We start from the raw sequence: 23,259 nt of genomic DNA, 5'->3' as shown, positions 1-23,259 counted from the left end.
AGTGAGCAATGACCATTTAAGCATGGAGTAAAAACATGGTTGATGAAGTGGAAATAAGAATAATTTATGCAGAAAAAGCTCTTTCTGCACTTTTCACATAAATAATCAAATACTCTAAAAACACTGAAGGAAACCAGGATCACGTATTCTCAGGTGACAAAAAAAAGGGAATTTCTAAACACTGGGTGTCTATTGGCACACGACATTCAATAGCCACTTCTGCTGGACTGGCCTTGGATCTCGTGTCTTTTCCCTCAGACAGTCTGTCACATTCTGAGGTGGGAAAAATTCAGCACTGATGAAAAGAGATTTTGTGGCTTGAAAATGGAAAAATAATAGATGAACAGAGTGCACCAAACAATAAATCAGATCAGTCAGCCAGATAGGCTAGAGATGTTAGGAGGTAAATACCTTATCTATCTGTTCAGGAAATGTGTGTTCTCTACCTCATTTCCAAGTGGTCCTCTGCCTTCTGCTGATTATTCCCTGGTGGTGTGTGTGCCAAGGTAGAAGGAGAGTAAAATTCTAGTGCACTGAGGAAAACAGTAAGCACATCTCAACTCACCAGTACTTCGCTACACTCCAGGCACTCATCTGAGAACATAAAATATTCTGGAGGCTGCAACAGATAAAGGAATTCCTAACTAGAAAAGAGGAAAGCATCCTCTTCCATTGAGTGTAAAAGGGTTTGGTTGTGCACTTTGGGTTTGTTCAAGTAAAAATATTTACCTTTTTAATTAAAATACATCCACAGCAGTCTTTTCAGCTCTCTTCTCCCCTGTGGTGCTGAATCAGTCACTGCAGTGCACACATTGCACTGCAGACATGCATGAACAGTCCAGTGTCCAACCACACTCTGCTAAGCTCTGTCACTTGGAGTATGAGGTGTAGCTTTAGGGTTGCTTCCTGGGGATCAGGTTGTTCTCACTACCAAGGTTTGGGTCATTCTTACTCAGTAGCACAACACAAATTAATAGCAAGGCCACTGTTGTCTCTTGTTTTCACAAGCACTTGAATCTTTACTGAAGTTAATGGAGAACCTGAACATTATCAAAACAGAGATTAATGTGACTCGTTACTTTTCCATAAACTGAATTTTCACAGCAGACAGTCACTGAGAATGCGTAGCTCACTTCTAAAATTAGCCAAGTTTTTAGGACATCTGTAGTTCAGAAGAAAGCAGCTGGGTAAAAATTAATTTAATACTGCCTCTGGTAAAGCTTCGCTTTTTCAGTTATCTAAACTTCTTACCACTTATGGACACATTTTGATGAGGGATATTAATGTACTATAGCTACAGTTGCTACAAAACATTAGAAATGCTTCTTCCTCCAATCTCTTTTTAAATAAAAGGGTTAAGTACAGTGGACTACATCCAAACAATGGGACCAGGCAGAGTAAGGGTTTAAATGAATAGCGTTTGCCTCAAATGCATAGAGAAACATAGAACACATCCCTTGTTAAGTTTCTCTTATGGCAAATGAATGCACCCTCAAGCCACTATCAATGAATGCAAAGGGGAATGGACTGCACACGCTCGTTAACCTGCTGTGGGGATCTATAAATAGAAGTCTGAATGTTGGCAGGCAAAAAATGCCTTTGCCCTGTGACATGAGGTAAGGGTGAACTCAGTCTGTGTCTAGTTGTTCAAAGGATGTTGTCAGGTTAAATTTGTATTGGTGGGCTCGATGTTGTCTAGCTCCTCTTTCCTGTCAGAGCTCTCCAAAAACCAACATGAGCCCTGCAGTCTGGAGAGCTGGATGTCAGCTGGATGTCAGTGTGAAAGTCAGCGTGGTCACAGACCTAGGTCTGGCTGGCATCATGGAAAAACCTCTTTGTGACCTTGAGATGTACTCAGGAGGTACTCTTGGGAAGAATCAGGGCCTTGAGAATCTGAAAATAGTTGAAAACTCAGTGTATTTAGTTCTTGTTCCATAAGCCCCAACAGATCGTGTGAATGTGTAACAGTTTCAAAACCTCTCGTTTTCTGCTGACAAGTTTGGATCACAATGCAGCACTTCCGTACTTGTGAAAATTCACCTGCATCTAAAATTTGGCTAATGTGGTCTGAGACTAGTAGATCTGTCAGGGCAAAAAATAGATAAGAGATAGGAAGAATAAAAGAAAAGCATGAGAAGATGGTGCAATCCTCCTGGAAGATAATGTCCCTGAAAGTTATATTTAATTTAGTTTAAGATTCTGAGAGGCATTATACAACTTCTGGAGCTGAAGTGCACAATCTTTCAAGGTTGATTTAATGGTATGGTTATAATCTAGCTGCTTTAAAAACTTGTACTCAGACACACAAGAAATACCCAAGTTCTACTTTCATAATTTTTTGAAAAGTACAATCAGTGGCTCATGGGCAGATGAGAGAAGTTTCTTAGAGTGTTTCATCTCTCATTTTGTTATGCTTAAATACCTTTCAGCTTTGATGATTGGCTTGACCTGAATTGACATCTGAAAAAGAAGCTCAATATCAGTGCATAAATCTGTGATAATCACTACATCATTACACAGTAGCACCTTTTGAAGAAGGAATTGTGAAGCTGCTTGGTATTCAAAACCCAGCAGAAAGCTATTAATCCTTGTTTTTATAAACAGATTTAAAATGCCTCTTGTAAGATACAAAACCAACAAGCTGAAGTAAAAACTTGAGATGTACATTTTGTTAGACTCTGGTATCCTGAAGTGCAGATAAAGGAATGTCAGTTTGTGATGAATTTTTTTTGGCACAGTGAATACTTGATTCTCAAGTCAGAAAGCTCTGAGTTGTTCTGTTCTTTTTCTAGATACTTATCTCAGGAAACAGGGAGAGTAGTGTTACTCTGAATTTATGGGGAAACAATGTTAACATCCATTTGTGAAAACTAAGCAAGGGTTAGTGGGAAAAGATGTCCCCATCCTTCTTAACATATTATTGGCTAGAAGGGGCTGTTTGTCATCACAGGATGTGCAGCAGGTATTTACAGCCCCTGAAAACTATTATAAGCTTAGACATTCAATATGAAAATTATTTTGAAATTTTACTCACTATTGTCCTTTTACTTCCCTACAACACTTTCTTTGAGGATGTTCTCTCATTTACTTAAAATAATATTAATCAGACATAGAAATAAGCCACCACTGGGATCTTTATTAGGGGTTTCATCATGAACTAATTGTTTGAAATCACAAGATCTCAGAACATTCCTCCAGTGACCTACTAATGTACATCTTGCAGGAAATGTGAAAACTCTTTTACTTCAGAACTGTGTGACTGCCTTCTGTTTTTGGAACTATTTAGCAGGTGTCTAAATCATAATCTGATGTTTCTCATTTGTGTAGAAAGCTGTGGGAAATACACATCACAATGCATATGTAGGCAAATTATCGGATATCTCAGGTTGGAAAGGACCCACAGGGACCATCAAGTCCAAATCCCTGCTCCTTGCAGGTTTGGGGCATAAAGAACTGGGGCAGAACACTGTGTGTGCAACAGGTGAAACTTGCTGAAAAATGTCTTGCAGGGGCATGGGGTGATTCTGAGTGCATGTATGAGGTCACATCATATCACCACCAGTTCTTGAATGTAGTTATCTTATCCCTTAATTGCAGTCCTCATCTTAACTTTTCTTGGATTTCCAACTAACATGATATTCATATAAATTCTACCATGCGATATTCAATATGAAATGCTGCCATGAAACAGTCCAGATGAGGAAGACCTTGTTTTCAACTTTGAGGCAGAATGTCAGCTGCCAGCAGCAAGTGCAACATGCTGAGCTAAAGGAGAAGTCGTGCGTTGCGTCGCTCACTTACCGACTGCCTTTAGAGACGCGTACTTGTTCAGCTCTTTGCCTGGGGGCTGCTGCTCATATGGGTTTGTGATCTGTCCCAGGCTGGGATATGAATGTTGATGTGCCATCTGAGGAAGGAGGGGAGATGTTGGCATGACATTATTCATCTGTGGTGGATCTGTATCAAAGAAAATCAACAAGCATTAAGTGAAAAATAAATTAGTCTTAAGGTTTTCACATTGTTATTGAGTACAGATTAGACAGAATATGCCCTGAGATTCAACGCAACAAAAAAGTGTTTATTACAAAGTGGGAGTTTGAATACAGGAGACCTGTACTTTGAACAGTTAATGATATGATTAAAAGCTGACAAGTAATTATGGCAACACATAATAATTTTTGTACAAAAAGATCTTTGAACTAATAAATAGGTTTTCAAAACAATTGAACACCGACAATACTGAATTTGGTGCAGCATTAAGATACAAAGCAAAACACAGACTTTGTTCCAAGTTAGACTGAATACAGGGCAGTAGAGTGGTTCTCTGCAGTAAAAGAGCCAGACTCATTTAAATTGGCTCAGGCTGCTGCACATTCACAGTTACACTGCTTTTAAAACCAGGAGCAGCTTCATTATTTGCACAGCTTATGTTGTGTTCTGTAGACAAGCATCACCGTGTAAAATGTACTTTTTTGCCTCATGACTGTCATTAGGTGATTTTTTTCAAAGCACACTCTTCGTCCTTATGTTTTCTCCTCTCCTCTGATGCTGGGTATTGTAATATCATATCAAGATCATGTTTTTTGTAACAGGCATACATAGAAACAGGAGCTAATCACTGCTTACGTACAGCTTTATGCCACCACTCACCCTATATACCTTTTGAAATTGATTTGTTCCTTTATAGTAGAGAATACAGCCTGTATACTTTTCTTTCTAAGATAAAATGTATTAGTTATTTCTAGAGTTCAATTCCAGCCTCTAAACTATTTGATCATAATTGTACGCTGCACTCAATTTGCACAACTTAATTTCAACAGATTTCAACATGATCAGGGGATATCTTTTTTGCTGAGTCTTTCTCTAGGCTATGTATTGAGTTATTTGGAGCTGATTGGCAGTTCTAGAACCTTCTCATGGCTTCTGCAATCACAGACAAGCACATTCTTCTCCTGCAATGAGACCATGGTGCTGTCTCAGTGACAATACAGTAATTCCCACAGCATCAAGCACAGCATACAGACCATGTAGACAGAAATCTGGTCAGTTTTGGGAAAGGCAGTTTATTGTGATGGATGGATTGGACAATCCTCCAAGTGCCCACAGGATCTGGCAGGAGACAAACATCCCTGCAGTTTGCCAGGATTTTAAGGGAATTGAGCCACCTGGCTTTCCACATCTCATTAATAAGCAGGAGCTCTGAAGTCAGTTAACAGATTTACTGCTGGGAGAGAAAAGAAACCACAGGTGGTTTATAACTTCTTCCCTGTCTCTGGTGCCTGGTGCAGCCTCTGCTGTTCTCACTGGGGCTGGCCCTGCCCATGCAGAGCTCTGTCTATCCCATACACCTGTGCCTAAGTTGGGAGGGGACCCTGAGGTAACAGGACAAAAATGGTACCAGTTTCTAATCATCTAATAAAAGGATGATTCTTCTTGCTGTTACTGGTTCTTAATAAGGAAGAACTGAAAATGAGAAACGTTTCTGTTTCAGAATTCCCCAAAGACTATTGGAACACCTTTTGAATATTTTTTGGTAGTTTACCCTGAAAGGATAAGTTAAGTCAGCAATTTTACAGAAACAGCTGTTATTTTAAGAAACTGTAATTATGTAGCATGTAAAAATTCCCAGTTCAGTTCTAGTACTGGCACGTCTGAGGCAACTGAGTGACTCTTAGACCAGGAGTTTCTGCAATCCTAAAACATTCCCATTCCATCTCTAGACTACAGCTGAGGAAAGCCTCTTAATAGAATGGTTTGAACCAATGAATAGCTGACCACTCTTTCCAAACCATCCATACCTTCCAAATATCTCTCTCCTCTGGCTGCATCTGTGAGTGCACTTTGATCAGGAAAGGCAGCAACAGCTGCATTTCAGTAAAGGACAGCACTGAAGGTACCAGCATGGGTGGGACCCTCACTGTAAGGGAAGTGTCTCCTTTTAACCCTACAGTTGTTAATTTTTCTTCTGAGTAGAGTTAAATCAGCACTTTGTGGGTGCTACTATTACGAAGTCCCCTTGTGGCAATTATTATTCAATATGTCAAAATATAATGATTTCACTGTGTTAAAAGTGTTATGAGCACCACACTCACCACTGAAATTACTTCCAGCCGTGAAGACCTGTAAAAACAATGTAAATAAGTTATAGCTAAGGACTGGTTTCTGTATGTGTTTCTTTCTTAGAAGTGTCAGTTTTATTCAGTCATCTCTCTAAACACAGTGGAGAAAGTTAACCCAGGAATGAACTGGGGAAGATGAACGAGGTGAACTTGGGCTTTGTCTGGGTGTTCAGTGACAGACTCTGTTGCTTCTTGGTTGCTGGGTTTCTGATGGTCCTGGGGTTTGCTCCCCTGAGTGTTTACAAAGATGTAAAGAAATATGTTTCCAATTTCTAGATCTTCTTTGACTTCTATCTTGTTAAAAGCCCAGAACTCTTGTAAATTATGACTTTCAAGTGAATTAAAGACAGTCATTCTTACACTGCCAAACTGACGCAGTGCCCTTCACTCACAGCCAGATGCTTACACCAAGTCATTACACAGAAGACACAGCTCAGATTACCCATTCAGTTGGCCATTTGCACAGAGTGAATTAAGCAAAAGGCCACCTCTGGCAAAGTGCATTTAGCCATATTGAAGTAGGATTCCTTTTCATAAAGAGGCTCACATTGGAATGAACTCCTAGGGCCTACAAGAGAAATCTCAGCTTGATATATGCATCTGTCTAAACCTGAATCAAACTAAATTTTAGTCTAACTGGCCATTGTTGGTGAATGTTGTACGTGTTCACAAGCTCACTAAAATGCGTGATCTGATTCCTTACCTTTGGTTTTCTAGAAATAAGTGAGCAAACAGGACACTTGTGTCACTTTTTCCCCATGTAGTTAACGTGATGATGTGGGTATGTAAATTCACCTGTATTGGGGTGCTACTTAGGAAATGTTCATAACTGAAGCAGCAGTGGTGTGATGTAAATTCTGCAGCAGTCTGGGCAATGGGCAGTGTCAGTCCAACCACTGCAGGAGCCCAGTAATTTATAACTAAAAAAGGGATTTGCCTTGGTAGTGTCATCGTACTTAACACTCCTTCAGTCTCAGCAATACTGACTAGGGATTCTCCCAGGAAATAAGACATTTGTCTACAACTACTTCACAAGATGTTAGTGCAAAATCTGATATTTTATTTTTTTTTCTGAAGTTGGAAAAATAGTAAGTGATACATTTCAGGGAGGAAATAATAATAATTTGGATTCTTCAAAATATTTTGTGATATAAAGGATTGGTTTCAATTGGAAGAAACTTTAACCAGAAAAATTCTTAAAAGCTTTACCAGTGACCCCTTATGCCAAGTGTAGTCCTTTATACTAATAAACCAAATATTCTGTGATTGGTGTTTGCAAATAGCTGCTTCACTGAATGAGGACACCAAAAGCTGTGGCTGTGCTCATAGATTATTTCTGGCAATGTCACACTGGTATTGTCCACCACAGTATTCCATACTACCAGCTGCACTGAACCCCTGCCAAGTTATGTATTTATTTTTAAAAAGCAGAGTATGAACACAACAAAGACTCGAAAAACTGTTTGAGCCACAGCTTCTAGCATGAATAATTAGACCTGATTAGCAATGGTGACATTGTAAAAAACCTGCAATATTCCCAATCTATCTTATTTTCTGCTGAAGCGAGGAAATGCAATGCCAGCCTGCTGTCTAACCTTCCGAGACTCTGAGGGGTTATAGTGGATGAAGTGCTTGTGGTTTGCTCTCTGTCTTCCTGCTACCAGCCCAAAAGGAAGAGTTTGGAATATGCTGAAGCTCACCACACACAAGCTAGATGTCTGATGGGCAGAAAATGAGACAGGGAGAAAAGGAAAAATGAAAACCTTCTTTTTAAGCTGGAGTGTTTTTTGATTGCAATTCCCTTAAGACCTCTAGGTATAGAAAAGCCACTGGGAGACACACGGAGAAGAAAATAACTGGAAGGAAGCTGTACCAAACCAGTTTCTAGCTAGAGAAAGTGGGGTTTATATCCCAGCCACCGACAGTGAGCCTTTGGAAATGTCTGAGGCATTGGCTTCTGGTCACATTCCCAATAGCTGACAAATATTGATCATTACCTTATCTCTTTACTACCTTGACCTATATATCAGCAATCAAAGTTACTACAATTAACTGTTTACTGCATTTTTCAAGTGAAAGTGCTTTTTGGCACCCCTCTCTGATTGTGAATTTTGGAGTTAGTTTAGTGTGAATCATGTAGCAATAGTGTTATTGGTCACTGTAATTATTCTGCACTCTGTCAAATTAAGATGGTGTTATATCTGATTTATGCACTTCATTCAGGAACCAAGCAATGGGCGTATCAGCAAGTATTAAATACAAATAAGAACTCAGTGTAAAACCAATCATAGTCCCATGTACGGACAGGGTAAGACAAGGTGAAAGCCTCAAAGCTGAGTGGTTTGTTTTCTGCATTTTCTGTAGGATACATTGTGTGTCCAACTAGTTTTATTAATCTTCTCAAGAAGCTGCCAGAGCTATGGGAGACTCAGGGTTAGAGGAAGGACTCTGAGGAGGCTGCAGCAATAATGAGCTTGTTCACTGCTTTAGAGCCAAGAGCCTGCCATGGGCATCCCTTGAGCTCAGCCACTTCCCTCCTCCTTTTCAGCAACGGGAGAGTGAAACCTGCTCTGCAGAGTGGCCTGGGTATTCATTCCTTTCTGTACAACGAAGTCAATGATTCAGTGCTTGGGGACAGGGAAAATGAACAAACTCCATAGGCACAGAATGGAATCTATTAGGAAATGAGTGGTTACAGGCATCAGGAAAAGCACAAATGAGAAAAGCAAAGCAGTAACAGAGCAGGAGAGGGTGGGGGAAGGCCAGGAAGGCAGAATGAGATTTTGCTATAAAAGCCACCTGCAGACACACATACAAAAGAAATGAGAACAAGACAGACAAAAGAAGTCTGGGACGTCAAAGGTGAAAAAAGAGAAAATTCAGAGCAAAATATAATAATAGCTGAGCATTTTCAGATACTCAGGAGAAAAAGATGCCCTGAACTAACTACAATTGAAAATAACAGCTATGAAAACAGGAGAGAGCTGGGTGATTAGAGAATATCAGTATAAAATTGCTCCCCTCCCATCCATAACTACACTGACACAAGAAGCATATTTACCTTTCTGTTCTTGAATGTAATATACTGAATTATATGACTGGCTCATCCAGCATTGCAAATCCCTACTCATGTTCTTACAAGCTTCACCAAGAGAAGCTGCAGGTGAGGTTTCTGAAAAATCCCACATATGATTAAGACCGTAGGATTTCAACAACTTGACTATGGCTGTAAAGTAATTCAGTTTCATCCTGGATACTAAGACTGTTGTCCATTCAGGACTCACTATGTAGTTCCTCTTTCCTCTCTGTAGGTTGTCCCACTGCAATTGAACTGACCCTCACAGAGGTTTGGTGTTTGTGCATTTTCTTACACCTTTATAATTTTAATATTTTGTGTCTTTGTAGGTACTGCAATACCATTGTCTTTATTTGCATTCTTTACCCCTTCCTTCAGATTTGCATTAAATGTTGCTGTATTTTAAAGGATATTCTTATTCACACCCAGCCCATACAGGGGTTTGTTCTGCAGAAGGTGATGCAGCAAAACCGGAGTGCCATGCCCATGAGACAGTGCCCTGTTTATGCACTTACAGACACCCCTGACGTGTGTGGTCCCTGCAGTTGAACAGCCACTCTCTGCTCACACTAAATGTGTGACAGCAGGCTGCAGGAGCCCCAGTTGTGCTGATATGCAAAACAGTCTCTGAGAGGTGTGTGCTTATCCCTTACTCTAGGGATTATTCCCATAAACAGCAAAATAAGTTAAAGATTTATAAACTTGAACCCTTTTGTTTGTATTTGCTGTTACAAATATCCCTTATTCTCCACATAGCTGAAAAATGGTATTTCTGCTCTTAACAAATGAATGGCATTCTGCTGCAACATTTTCCACAGTGTAGTACAAGTCCTAAACTGAAAAGTATTCGTCTCATCTAATCTTAATTTCTCTGCCTTGCAATTTAAGTGATTTTGTATTTTTGCAAGAACAGATTCTTGCAATCCAACTTCTTTATCATTCATTATTTAAAATGCTTTTTTACCACTTTTCTAATATTTGTCTCTTCTCTGAAATAATAATTTCACTGCTTTCAATCTTTCCAATCTTTGATCATTACTGCTGCCTTTTCTCAACACTTGTGGCCTTGCAATGCAACTTCTGGGGTGAGGTTCTACCCTCAGTAAACCACAGAACTTTGTTGTTCTGTACATAATGCTGTTGTAAGTCATCCCAATATATCTTTGTCCCTTAAAATCTGCAGATTGACTGCTGATACTTTATATTTTATATTCACCTCCTGCACAATTAAGCTCTTGCTCTGCTGCTGTCTCCCATGGTAAAGGTTGTGTGGTCTTTCACACACAGATAACCTCAGTGGGTCTCTGAGGATGAGCTTTCCTCCCCCATGAACCAGGTCGCTGTGGGTGCAATCTTCACATGGAAGAATTACGGTAGGGAGGTTCATGAGCTGATGTTCAGAGCCTTATATCTGGACATGGGGAAGAAGGTCAAGGAGCCAGGTCATAAAATCCATGGTGCTGTGCCTTTGGGCCTTATCTTAGGAGGAGCTGATTTTCCTTTGGCAGGAGAGATGAACTGCAGAGATGTATCAGTGACCTGTGTAGTGGCAGTGCTGCTGTTGCTCAAACAATGCCCTATGTCTGTTTCTAATTGTCAAAATTGCCAAGTTTCCTTTCAGTGCTGTGGAGTTCTTTGCTGCTGTCAGATGAAGGCAATGCTATCTACACACACTCAAAACCAGACGGCCTCTTCATTCAGACTACTTTTATCTGAAATGAAGATGAGGACTAAGATGAGCACTAATCTTACAATAAACTCCTCCCCCCTTCACCCTTTTAGTTTTCTATCTACATCCTTCAGGCATTTACCTATGTGAAAGTCAGAGATTGTATTTCTTTTAATAATGATACAAGGGGTGGGTGAATAGGTGGTAGTGGACTTGAAACATAAAAGAAGGAAAATCAATAGCAGTGTGGCCAGATCTGTGTGAGGCTCCACTGCTGCGTCCACTCAGAAGAAGAATACTCAGTGTTCCTGTAAATGGGCCCTTTTCTTACTGAATGTGCTGCTATCACTTCATGATTAAATCTATGGGAACTTTACATATATTTATGAACCTTATGCCTGTGAGCTCTTCCGAACTCTTTGTGACAGGTTCTCTTCTAGATGAAGTCTGTGATGCTGTGGGGTGCTGAATTCTCTGTGGTCACAGGCATTTAGGAGATGAGGCCTTCATCATGTTTCAGGTTGGGTTCCTTGTTTCTGGTTAGGCTCCAAGTGTGTAGGAGCAGAGTTCTGTGAAATCAGTTGGCTGTTTTATTGCCATCCGAGGAGGGTGGGAGTGGAATATCACTGGCCTTGTGACTAAACTGGCTGGAAGCCTCTCTCTTCTGCTTTTCATTTCCCCTGGGCTCCATGCTGTGCCGTAACACTCCCACCTTTGTAATATTTTCTGGGCTCTTGCTTTGCAAAAGAGCTGCAGTCTGAGGTTGGTTTTCCATGTAGACTTCTATTATGTGGCACGGGATCTCCTTTTATGAAGGTTATTTTTATGTCCTCTGGAGGTTTGCTTTTCCATCATAATTACTCACAGCCTGACAGACTTATAATCCTCTGATAGGATTTGTGACATTGTAATCTTCTCTACAGCTACCCATTGTGGCTTCACAAACAGAGGATTATAACCTCTAAGAAGGCAATAAGCAGATGAACTCTGGAGATATCAGGACCCTGCTTTCATATCAATTTCCAGTGCTTGAGTCTGTGGGAGGGCAGTGCTGCATTCTCGCTCCTGCCCACGTTTCTGGTTTTCTTCATCTTCTTTTGCCTCACGTAGCTGAGTTGAGAAATTAATTAAACCCACCAGTTATACACACTTTGAGTGCTGCAAATACCCTTAGCTACGCAAATTAAGAAAAGATAAATTCAGCAAATTTGACTTACACAACAGAATTTCTTTTCCCCTAAGGTAGCAGTTGTTTTACAAATCAAACACTCCTGTAACTTTCCCCAGAAATAAAGAGTCTGCTAAGACGTACCAGCCAGCTCAGATTTGTTGTTTTGACTGCTTTGTCTTTCAATGAACTTACTTTCTTAATGCAATTAGTATACTTTTGCACAAGGGGAATGTGCTTGTCATTATAATGTTACTCCAAATATTTGTATGCCTTGTTTATTGTTTTAACTGCAATGGTTTGAATACATAAAAAATTTCCTTGCTTCAGGCATCCCACTAATTTGTCTATTACCTATCCACATACTGTGTAGTAACAGTTTAGAAGGAAAAGACCTGACAGTATAAAATTATAGAAGCCAACTTCATGCCTTTGTTATTTAGTGTTTTTTCTAAGCAGTAAGTTAGCAGTCTCACAGGAAACTCACACCATTCAAGGGCAAAAGCAAATAATAGTAATATTTAAGGAAGATATAAAATAGGGAGGAAGTTGCTCATTGTTGTTTCCATTCAGCCAGCAAAGGTGGAGGAAAATTTCTCCAGTGAATCATATGAGGTTAATGTGAGGCTTAAGAAATATTTTGCTTCAATATTTGCCTCCTGAAGCACATCCCAGTGGCATCTTCTGTCCTGATGCACCTGGCCCAATGGAGATGAGTGTGCTTATTACTTTCTGGCATAATCTGCTTTATTCTTTTAGAGTCTCTCTAAAGAGGAAAATCTATCAGGGACTACAGTGAAGCTCCAACATCCAGGTATGGCTCTCTCCTTTCCCAACCCACACGTGCAATCTTGTTAATGTCAGGCTGTTAGTCTGTAGTAAGCAATCAAAAGCTCATAGAAAAAAGCAAGGCAGGGAGGAATTAGAGCTCTGTTCTCCAATAAATAGTCTTAATTTGTTATCTTTTAAAACAGCAGAGAACAAAATTTATTGCTTATGAAGTAGGTTGCATGTTCTCCTGTCGCACACACTCACAGGAAATACAAATGACTGGCTTTTCCAAGGATGATGACTATTCCTTGTGCTGCACCTTTTTATGTATTTTGAAGTCTCAGCACCACAGAATGAATGTTTTAATTCTTCTCACATAGAATGATTAGAGGTTTCAGAAATCCAGCCTTTCTGAGCACATATTTTTTGAGGTCTGGGACTTCATGTCTTCTCATGTCTCCTGTCTTGCAGGATGTCTACTTAATTATGGCCCCTAATATACAATTTCTTCTCTGGCATCAGCAGAGTTTTGTTGATACATTTTTTGCCTTCAGTCCCCTAAAGCCCAGAAGTCCTTTTATGTCAGACTGTTCTTCACAATGATTGCTCTTAAACACATTTAATAGGAATGCACCCTGTCTTTTAACGCATGTTTTGGCTTTTTACAAACTTTTGAATTCCAATTCTGTCCTTCAAAATCTTTGAAACACGTTCCAGCTTGATCCTGCTCACAAATTTAATATGTACACTGCCCCAATGTCCTCCTCGTTACTGAACATATTGGAGAAAGAATAAATCACTACAGAACTCTATTCACTGCATCCTCCCATTAAAAATAGGAATCATTTGAGATTATTCTCTGGAAGCATTTTTTCAGAAAATTTTACACCAGCCTTTTAGAAACAGCTTCTGAAAGCCTATTAAAAATCAGGATTTTTTGTATCTACAGCATTCCCCCATCCAAAGGGCCAGTTACATTGACATGAAGGGGAATTGCTCAGGTTAAGTTCCATTTATTCCTGAGAAATCTGCATTAGTGTTTATTCATGACCACGTCCATTTCTATTCCTTTCTCCCTTCCTTTCCCTTGTCCCTTAATTAATGAATTAAATGAATACTAAATTATTTTAATTGTGTTCTTTTCTAAGCTTGACAGCACACCTTGTTTTTGAGTGTTTTACAGAATTTCATCCATTGGGTGAATTGTCAAAGACAATGATGCATGGTGGGCCCAAGTCCTTTTTCTCAGTGTGCAGATGAATCCTTCCAGGCCATCAAATAGAAACAGGATATAATTTTTCCTGTCTTCCAAAAGGGACAGTTTTAATATTTGAATCTTTTGATATTAACTTATAATAACCAAAAATAAATAAATATTTTAAAAGTAGTATTTTGTAGCCCTATGTATGATTGTCTTTTCATCAATGCCATACCTTATTTAAGCAGGTATTTATATAAGCCACAGTAATTTGGACTGGCCCTTTATGTAGAATAATATCCCAACATACAGCTGCTTAGTTATCATGTGTTCCACATTGTTATTGAAGTAATTTCTAGAGTTGAATTACTTTCTATTTACATAATGTTGTTTTATTCAAATATATGCACAAGAGTTTCAGGGGAAAATAATTAGGCAAGACAGCGTCACACAAATAACTCGTTTTGAGGAAGAAAATGAAGTCTTTGGTGGGGCAATGGGGCATTCCTATCATCTCTCTGAGACTTAGCCCAGCTCATTTGCTTTTGGCCACTGAGGTGAATCTCCAAATCTAATACTGCAAGCAAAGCAGAGTGGGTACGTCCGGTGCGATGAATACAGAGCTGAGCAGTGTCCAGCTCCTGGTGTTAAAAAGAAACCACGTCCAAGCCCATGGCGGTGGAATGCGGCTGTGGAGGACCCGTGTGGAGAGTGCCTGACAACTGGTGTTCCTGGCACTGCCCCACAGAACCTGGACTGCCCTACAGAGCTTGGACTGCCCCACAGAGCCTGCACTGCCCCACAGAGCCTGACACTGCCCCACAGAGCCTGGAGTGCCCTACAGAGCCTGCACTGCCCCACAGAGCCTGGAGTGCCCCACAGAGCCTGACACTGCCCCACAGAGCCTGCACTGCCCCACAGAGCCTGGAGTGCCCCACAGAGCCTGACACTGCCCCACAGAGCCTGCACTGCCCCACAGAGCCTGCACTGCCCCACAGGGCCTGACACTGCCCCACAGAGCCTGCACTGCCCCACAGAGCCTGGAGTGCCCCACAGAGCCTGACACTGCCCTATAGAGCCTGCACTGCCCCACAGAGCCTGGAGTGCCCTACAGAGCCTGCACTGCCCCACAGAGCCTGACACTGCCCCACAGAGCCTGGAGTGCCCTACAGAGCCTGCACTGCCCCACAGAGCCTGGAGTGCCCCACAGAGCCTGACACTGCCCCACAGAGCCTGCACTGCCCCACAGAGCCTGCACTGCCCCACAGAGCCTGGAGTGCCCTACAGAGCCTGCACTGCCCCACAGAGCCTGGAGTGCCCCACAGAGCCTGACACTGCCCCACAGAGCCTGCACTGCCCCACAGAGCCTGACACTGCCCCACAGAGCCTGGAGTGCCCCACAGAGCCTGGAGTGCCCCACAGAGCCTGACACTGCCCCACAGAGCCTGACACTGCCCCACAGAGCCTGCACTGCCCCACAGGGCCTGACACTGCCCCACAGGGCCTGACACTGCCCCACAGAGCCTGCACTGCCCCACAGAGCCTGACACTGCCCTATAGAGCCTGCACTGCCCCACAGAGCCTGGAGTGCCCCACAGAGCCTGGAGTGCCCTACAGAGCCTGCACTGCCCCACAGAGCCTGCACTGCCCCACAGAGCCTGACACTGCCCTATAGAGCCTGCACTGCCCCACAGAGCCTGGAGTGCCCCACAGAGCCTGGAGTGCCCTACAGAGCTTGGACTGCCCCACAGAGCCTGCACTGCCCCACAGAGCCTGACACTGCCCCACAGAGCCTGGAGTGCCCTACAGAGCCTGCACTGCCCCACAGAGCCTGACACTGCCCCACAGAGCCTGGAGTGCCCCACAGAGCCTGACACTGCCCCACAGAGCCTGGAGTGCCCCACAGAGCCTGACACTGCCCCACAGAGCCTGGAGTGCCCTACAGAGCCTGCACTGCCCCACAGAGCCTGGAGTGCCCTACAGAGCCTGGAGTGCCCCACAGAGCCTGCACTGCCCCACAGAGCCTGGAGTGCCCTACAGAGCCTGCACTGCCCCACAGAGCCTGACACTGCCCCACAGAGCCTGGAGTGCCCTACAGAGCCTGCACTGCCCCACAGAGCCTGCACTGCCCCACAGAGCCTGGAGTGCCCTACAGAGCCTGCACTGCCCCACAGAGCCTGGAGTGCCCTACAGAGCCTGGAGTGCCCCACAGAGCCTGCACTGCCCCACAGGGCCTGACACTGCCCCACAGAGCCTGACACTGCCCCACAGAGCCTGCACTGCCCCACAGAGCCTGGAGTGCCCCACAGAGCCTGAACTGCCCCACAGAGCCTGGAGTGCCCCACAGAGCCTGCACTGCCCCACAGGGCAGCCCCAGCAGTGCAGGAGGCTCCTGCTCCCTCCAGCCCAGGTGGTGCTGGTGGTGCAGGGGCTCAGCCCAGAGCTCCTGCTGGGAACTCAGCACACACCAGCTCCCTGCTCCAACACTCATTTGCTCTGAAATGTTTCCTGGTGCAGCCATTGATGACATTTCAGCAAGAGGTAAAATAACTGCTTCATGCTTAGGTGCTTGAGACAAGAAGTTATGGAAAATAAAGAAACTGATTTTAAAATACACTTTTCTTTCTGCACCTAAAATTGTGGATTTCACAACCTGTCCTCAGGAACAGGGGAGAAATACATGTCCATTTTCGCCTTTGGAATTACCACCCAGGTATTAGCTAGGGGAGGGGACTCAGGTAATTAAAAAAAAAATAGTTTATATTGCAATTTTTAAGGGAAATTAATATAATATTTCAAGATACCATTTAGTTTTCATATTACAAATAATGTTAAGGATCATTCAAAGGTATGACTTCAGCCCTCAGATTATCTGATTTTCTCTACTGATGATGTACATATCCTTTTGAGAGAAGTGCCAAGTAGATAGGAGACTGGAGGAAAAGGAGGACAGAAAATCTTACCATAATTAGTACACAGGCAATCCTGTATGAACAGAAACTTTATATTCCTATTTTACATTTCAGTAATGTTCCCATTTTATTTTGAACCTCCAGACTTAAAAGACAACTGTGAGACCTGCTGCCTCTCCCCTCATGTTATTTTAGGAACCTCTTATGTGTAATTTCTGTGATCAATAACGTCCCTGCACATATCCTGACGTGCAGCATAAAGATGGCCTAGTTCTATTTTTGCATTTTAATGGCCTTTTGCACAGTGACACCTCTACTCTTAAAGAACAATGATGAATATATGTCTCAATAAATGAGAAAACCTTACTGCTTCGGAGAAGCAAATTTCAGAGACTTTTAAAAGACTTCCCTCACCTGAACACACGTTGAAACTGTCCACCCAATTGCAATCTTTTTGCCAAAATGCAAGTATTTTCTTCTAAGCAGTCTTTACATCAAACAGTTATCAAAAAACCTGCAGTAGGCCAGGCACAGGTCCCTGTTCCTCTGGGAATGAGGTTTAATGGGCTACATGATCATGGGCACGTAGCACAGGCAAGACTAAGATTGAGCTGACAGGAGGAGAAGGCTGGAAAAGCCTTCACCTGTGCAGCGCTGGAATCAGGATGGATTAACCCTGTTAGGCTGAGCAGGTGAGCCTGTGGGGACTGCCCTGCTGTGAGCTGAGAGGTGCCATAGGTGTCCTTTGTGGGGTGTGCACAGAGCACTGCAGGGACTGCAGCCGGGACGGTTCTGCTGGGTCACTGTCACTGTCCCAAGGGTGTGTTCCTGCCCTGTGCTCCCTTCTCTCTCATCCTGCCAGGAGGGAGCCCTGACACTCACAGTTCCTCCTGCCAGGGAATTGCACTGGTGTCAGGTTTGTCTCAGAGCCTTTTCCTTTTGCTTTATTTCTGTTCTACAGTAGCCTAAGTTAGACCTTTTCCTGTGTCTTCCTCCTCCCTGTGATGTGTGCTGGGAATGACTGCTTGGCTGTGGGGCATCTTCAGCCATGTCTTCTCTGGAGTTTATGGCTGCCTGTGCTACGTTGCCCTCAAAAACATCTGCATACAGATGTCTGTGCTGTCTTAGGGAGGCAGCAGTAGGATACAGATCTCTAGGAAAGTATCCCCAGCCTAAGGCTTTGCCTTCCACTTCCGTGTGTGTCTACAGCAAAGAAAGGTGCTTCCATAAACTCCTTGTTAGATAGTTTCTTTATTTTTTTCTGGAATCAAAAAGTACTGATTCTTGAAGTCTCTCTGCTAGTAGGTTATTCCTTTTATAGCCTTTATTTTCTTAGTGTTCTCTTCAGTCTTTTCTCTATTTCATCACAAACTCAAGTATTGTATACTTGGTAAGCTGAGGCAAAAGTATAAGATGTAGATCTGGTATTTTGAAAACTGTATTATCTAGAATGAAGTTTTGATCAGTTCTCAGGCTTTACTTTGCTCTTGGTGGAACTGACATATTTTGAGAATGGCAGAATCAGAAAAATTTCGAACATTTCCAAAGTTCTTGTCTGAAAGTGTTTTATGAGCACCTACTTTAATGGAGTTAGGCCAATATTTATAAACAGAATTTCAGTAGTTCAGCATGTCTTCAGTAGTAGTACCTCAGCACTGCTCAATTTACAATGTGCTGCTACTGAATTAAATTCAGAGTACCTTTTCCCTCCTCAGCTGTGTTTATTTGCATTTTTCATGACCACCTCACACAGAAACCCAGTACCCCAGTGAGCACATCTCATTCCGTCCATATCCTTGACCTTATTGACAAGACCAGCTTATCAGTTTCTCTTTCAGAGCTGTGTTTTATAACATCACTGAGATCAACAACCCTTTTCACAAAAGCCACAATAAAAATGAGTTGTTAAATTAACTCTCAGTCCCTTGCAAATGAACATGGATTGCTTTTGCCCTGAAACCTTGAAGGTGAGGTGGTTGTTATCCTGTGACATTTCCCTCAGCTGTCTTTTATAAGACACAGGAACTTATTTCCAGTCTGGAATATAACCACTCTCACTGGTGTCTGTATTAATGCAGTATTATTGTTCCTAAAGGAGGCAACGTACTAAGGACTGACTTCATTGTCTTGGGGATTTTTCTTCCCTTATTTAGCTACAATCCAAATAGGAAGCTGATGTCTTACAGTCCTTTACCTCTCAGCAGGGTAAGTTGGATGCGTTTACAGAGTGTGGGGAACCTTTCAAAAAAACTGGATCTTTTCCCTGCTGATGAACTCAAACAGAAATACTGGGTGTTGGGTTTCAATAATTTGTTACAGTGCCACTACATCAAATTTAAGTTCCTCTAAGAACCATGATTAGCTGGCACAAAATGATGAATGGGGACTGCTAATGATGCTAATTAACAGTGCTTTTGAACCCGAGTGCATTTTGGCAGGAGAACAACACCCAGGACAGATTTTGAGTGTCTGCCCAATGGTACCTGCCTGAAGCAAAATGTGTCTGAAATCAGACTGAATAGGGGACAGTTCATAGCCTTTTGTAACACAACCTCTTCTATCATGTCTGTCTCCTTATTAGCTGGACTGTTGTCACCCACTGCTCTTTCACTGTGAAGTTCTTCATCTCAAAACCTAAGTACAGGCCCAGAAGGAAAAGTAAAATTGATGCTTCTGCTCTCAGGCATTTCTAGTTATAACCCATTACTCCGCATACATTGTTTTTTGTGGATTGCAGAATGCCTCTTTAGCTTTCTCAGAATGTCTTCCAAGAACAAGGCTTTGTGGACTCCTGCCAGGCACACACATATATGATTTGTATGCTGTCCTTTTATTGTTGGGAGCAAAACTGTCTTGGCAGCAGCTCTGCTCCTCTTGTCTTGCTCTAGAACTCATAGAAGCCAAAGTCTCAACCTTCTCTGCCTTAGTGTCAAATACAGGCAGGTGCTCAGGGCCCTGTTTTCTTGCACTTTTGACAGGTTAAATTACCAGTCCCTGAAAACTGACATTCTGGGCACAACATTATCAACAGGGGCTTAGTGTGGGGTCAGGTTTTCATCCTTGGGACTGTTACCTGCCTGAAGGGCTTTTGCTCCTGGTCAAGAACCTTCCTGCTCAGCTGACTGAAGCAATGAACTCCTTCAATGTGACATAGATTATTAGGAATACTTTTCCATGCAGTCTTGTTTTTATTTATTTATTCCCGATGTGCTAAGAATTTGCCAGGCAGAAAAAGGCACAGTCCTTGCCCTAAGGGAAACCTGCTGGAAGCTCTAATATTTGCATGCCTGTGAACTTCCTCTGTGACCAAAGGCAATGTCCTTGTATTAATGTATTAATTCTGTCAGAACTATTGCTTCTCACAGCATGGTACTGTAAATAATTTCTGTTTACAATAATGGATCATTGCTTAAAATTCTCATAGAAACTCAATATACTCTAAGTGGCTTTCCCTTTGTATTTATTATACTTTACCTCCAATGTTAATCAATGCTACCTCAGGAAAATTCTGTTTGTATTATATATTTACAGCCAGAAATACTGTAGTTCATAGTTTGTTTCCAGTATAATAAAAAATAAATCATATAGCAATCATATAGTCTTCTCTTCAGCATCTATGGATTTTTAGACCATGTTTTAATCTTTTACATGGAATGTCTATGCCCTATTAAACAAAAGTTATATTTCACCCAGGGTGGTTCTTGCTGATGTGCTCCCTTTGCTTGATTGGTAACCTGCCTCTCTTTCTCCATCTCTCCTGGCGGGAAACAAGTACATGTTTATTTAAACAGCAGGTGTGGACTCAGAGTCCAGTCCCTCAATTCCCAACTCCACCACAGTGACTTTGTGTGCTCATGGTGAAGTCACCAAAAGACTTGCAGTGTTAGCAGTACACCAAGATTGGTCTTTGGAAACCCTTCACATACTTCTGCCAGCAGGGATTCTTCTGCATTTTCAGTTAGGGAAGTGTTAACAGGAAAAAAAAAAGTATTTTTTTTTAATTTAAACTGCTCTGTACAGACTTTCTGGGAGTTTTTGTTTGCTCATTGCTCTGGCCTAGCAGAACAGATTCCTCTATGGTTGGAAAACTACAGCTAAATATGAGTCAGCTTAATGGGAATAGTTTCATTTTCAACAGAAAAGGCATGGCTAAAATGTGTATCGTGATATCCTACAGCCTTGTTTTACCAAATAGTTGGGAAATAAAATGAAGTTAGACAAAACATAATAATCAAGGTAATAGCAATAATGTCTCCAAGAGAGATGGATCTACCATTCTATGCCAGTGCATCCAGTGTGGAGCCTTGCCACATCCAGTACAATCCACACACAAAATGTAATGTGGTAGCCAGAAGCTCAGATGCCTCTATTAGAACTTGTGATCTTAATGCACAGAAAGCACATGGACAAGTAACCCCAGCAGCAAGATCTTTTTGATTAAATTCTGTATCTGGCAGAATCACTTATATCCACAGAGAAGCACTAATTTTTTGTTATCTCCTCTAGTGCTTGCAGGAATTCATATCAAAAAGCCCCAAATAAATGGAAAAAAACTTTGAAACAGAGTCTGTCTTTAGTAAAACACCAGTTGTCCTTTCAGTTCAGAGTGAGGAGCTGAGTATAAAAGGTAGCAAGCATTGCATACACAGACACAGGATCAGCTGTCAGAACAGCTTCTCTTCTGAACCCTCTATCTGACTTTCATTTGGGTTAACAAATGCTCAGCTGTCCTAATTTCTTTCAGAAAATTATTGGAGAAAAAGGATTATTTACTTATATGCTGTACATATTTCATTGTTTTTTGGGGTATTAACAATGCAATATTTTCACATTCTATGCAGGACATGGAAATTGGAAGTGTGTCCAGCTTATACCCGTATTTTTATAAGGTTTTGTTTAAACGTTTGTACCTCAGGTGTGTTTCCAAGCCATAGCAAAATTCTGTGGTTCACCTGCTGTCACCATAAGCTGGAGAAAGCTGTACCACTCTGAGACTTGTCCCACAGATGAATACTGTCAGAATTCCTCCTTGTGTGTCAACAATTGTTGCATTGATTGAAATAGATTGTCAGTTCTTTCTCCCTTCACATTGGAGACAGACCCAGAAGGCAGATAAATATGTGCTTAACTGCCAATTATGAATCTGTTTGGCCTTGGAAGGACTAAAAAATGTAATAGGAATTTTCTGTTTCTCTGAAATCCAATAAGAAAAGAAGAAAGATTTTTTTCTATTATGTTTTCCTTTTTTTTCCTTATGGGTGGATGAGCACCCTTTCCTTAGCTATTTCTTTTCACAAAATAATAGAGGCTCAAAGGGCATTTCTGTAATTTATTATACATGCATCAGTCCACTTGACTAGAGATTGGTGAAAGAACCTGACCTTTATCATGATAAAGGGAATATAAGTGAGGAACAATTTTGATGTTGTAGGCACTCTGTCTTGTAGATGTACATAAGCATGTATTTGTTTTAGAACGATAACTGTTGTCACTTCCTGGCAAGGTTTCCTTATAGAATAATCCTTGTTCATACTTGATACTTGGACTTCCTACTGAGCATTTAAAACAAAGGCTTGAGAGATTTGCTTAGCTAAAGACAATTCTGCTTACATGTGCCCAGGGGAGGGCAACAAAGCTGCCAAAGGTCTGGGGAGAGTCCTGTGACAAGCAGATAAGGACTCCGGGTGGGTATGCTTTGGAGGAAAGAAGGCTGAGGGAGGATCCCGAGGAGGGGACATGAAAAGAGAGATGGCGATCCCTTCTCCCGGGTATCCAGTGACGGATGCGTGGGAATGGTTCAGCGCTGCACCAGGGGAGGTTTAAGCAGGTCATTAAGTATTTCTTTACCAACAGGGTGTTGGACACTGGAACAAGCTCCTTAGAGAAGCGGTCAATGCCCCAGGGCTGTAAGTGTTTGGGGGCATGTGGACAATGCCTTTAACCTGCTTTAACTTGGTCAGGCAGTGCAGTGATCACTGCACTTCCAACTGGAACAGCCTATATTCTGTTCTATTATTTTATGCCAAAAGTTGAGAAAGAGACAATGACTTAAACAATTAAATTCTGTTTTTTTCAGAAGTACTTTTCTTCTGTAAGTAAATGACATGTTCTATGCTTCAGGGTATTAAAATAAGAGGCAATTCTGGGGAGCAAAGATGCAAACAGGTGCTGTGGTTTAGAATGAGTGAGCTATTATGCCAGCAGCAGGTTGCTGACTTTTGTTTCATTTGATACCAGTTTGCCTGGGGAGCCACATTGCTCAGCCTCTGATGTCATAGTGCGTGTGAAACAATAACATAAACAATGTAAAAGGAGGGGGAAAAGCACTGCTTTGCATTTTAAATCC

General features: G+C 41.9%; 1 protein-coding gene across 1 annotated transcript in view; it reads right to left on the bottom strand.

Annotated features, from left to right (window-relative positions):
- The window catches only part of SHISA9 (shisa family member 9), a 175,354-nt gene that overhangs the window by 15,454 nt on the left and 136,641 nt on the right, over positions 1-23,259 (bottom strand). Inside the window, exon 3 of the mRNA XM_062503743.1 lies at positions 3,802-3,957. Coding sequence (XP_062359727.1) covers positions 3,802-3,957 — 156 coding nt within the window. The remainder of the gene's footprint in view (positions 1-3,801; positions 3,958-23,259) is intronic.

Source organism: Cinclus cinclus, chromosome 16 (genome assembly GCF_963662255.1).
Source record: "Cinclus cinclus chromosome 16, bCinCin1.1, whole genome shotgun sequence".
Lineage (NCBI taxonomy): Eukaryota > Metazoa > Chordata > Aves > Passeriformes > Cinclidae > Cinclus > Cinclus cinclus.
This window is presented reverse-complemented; position numbering and strand designations above follow the sequence as displayed.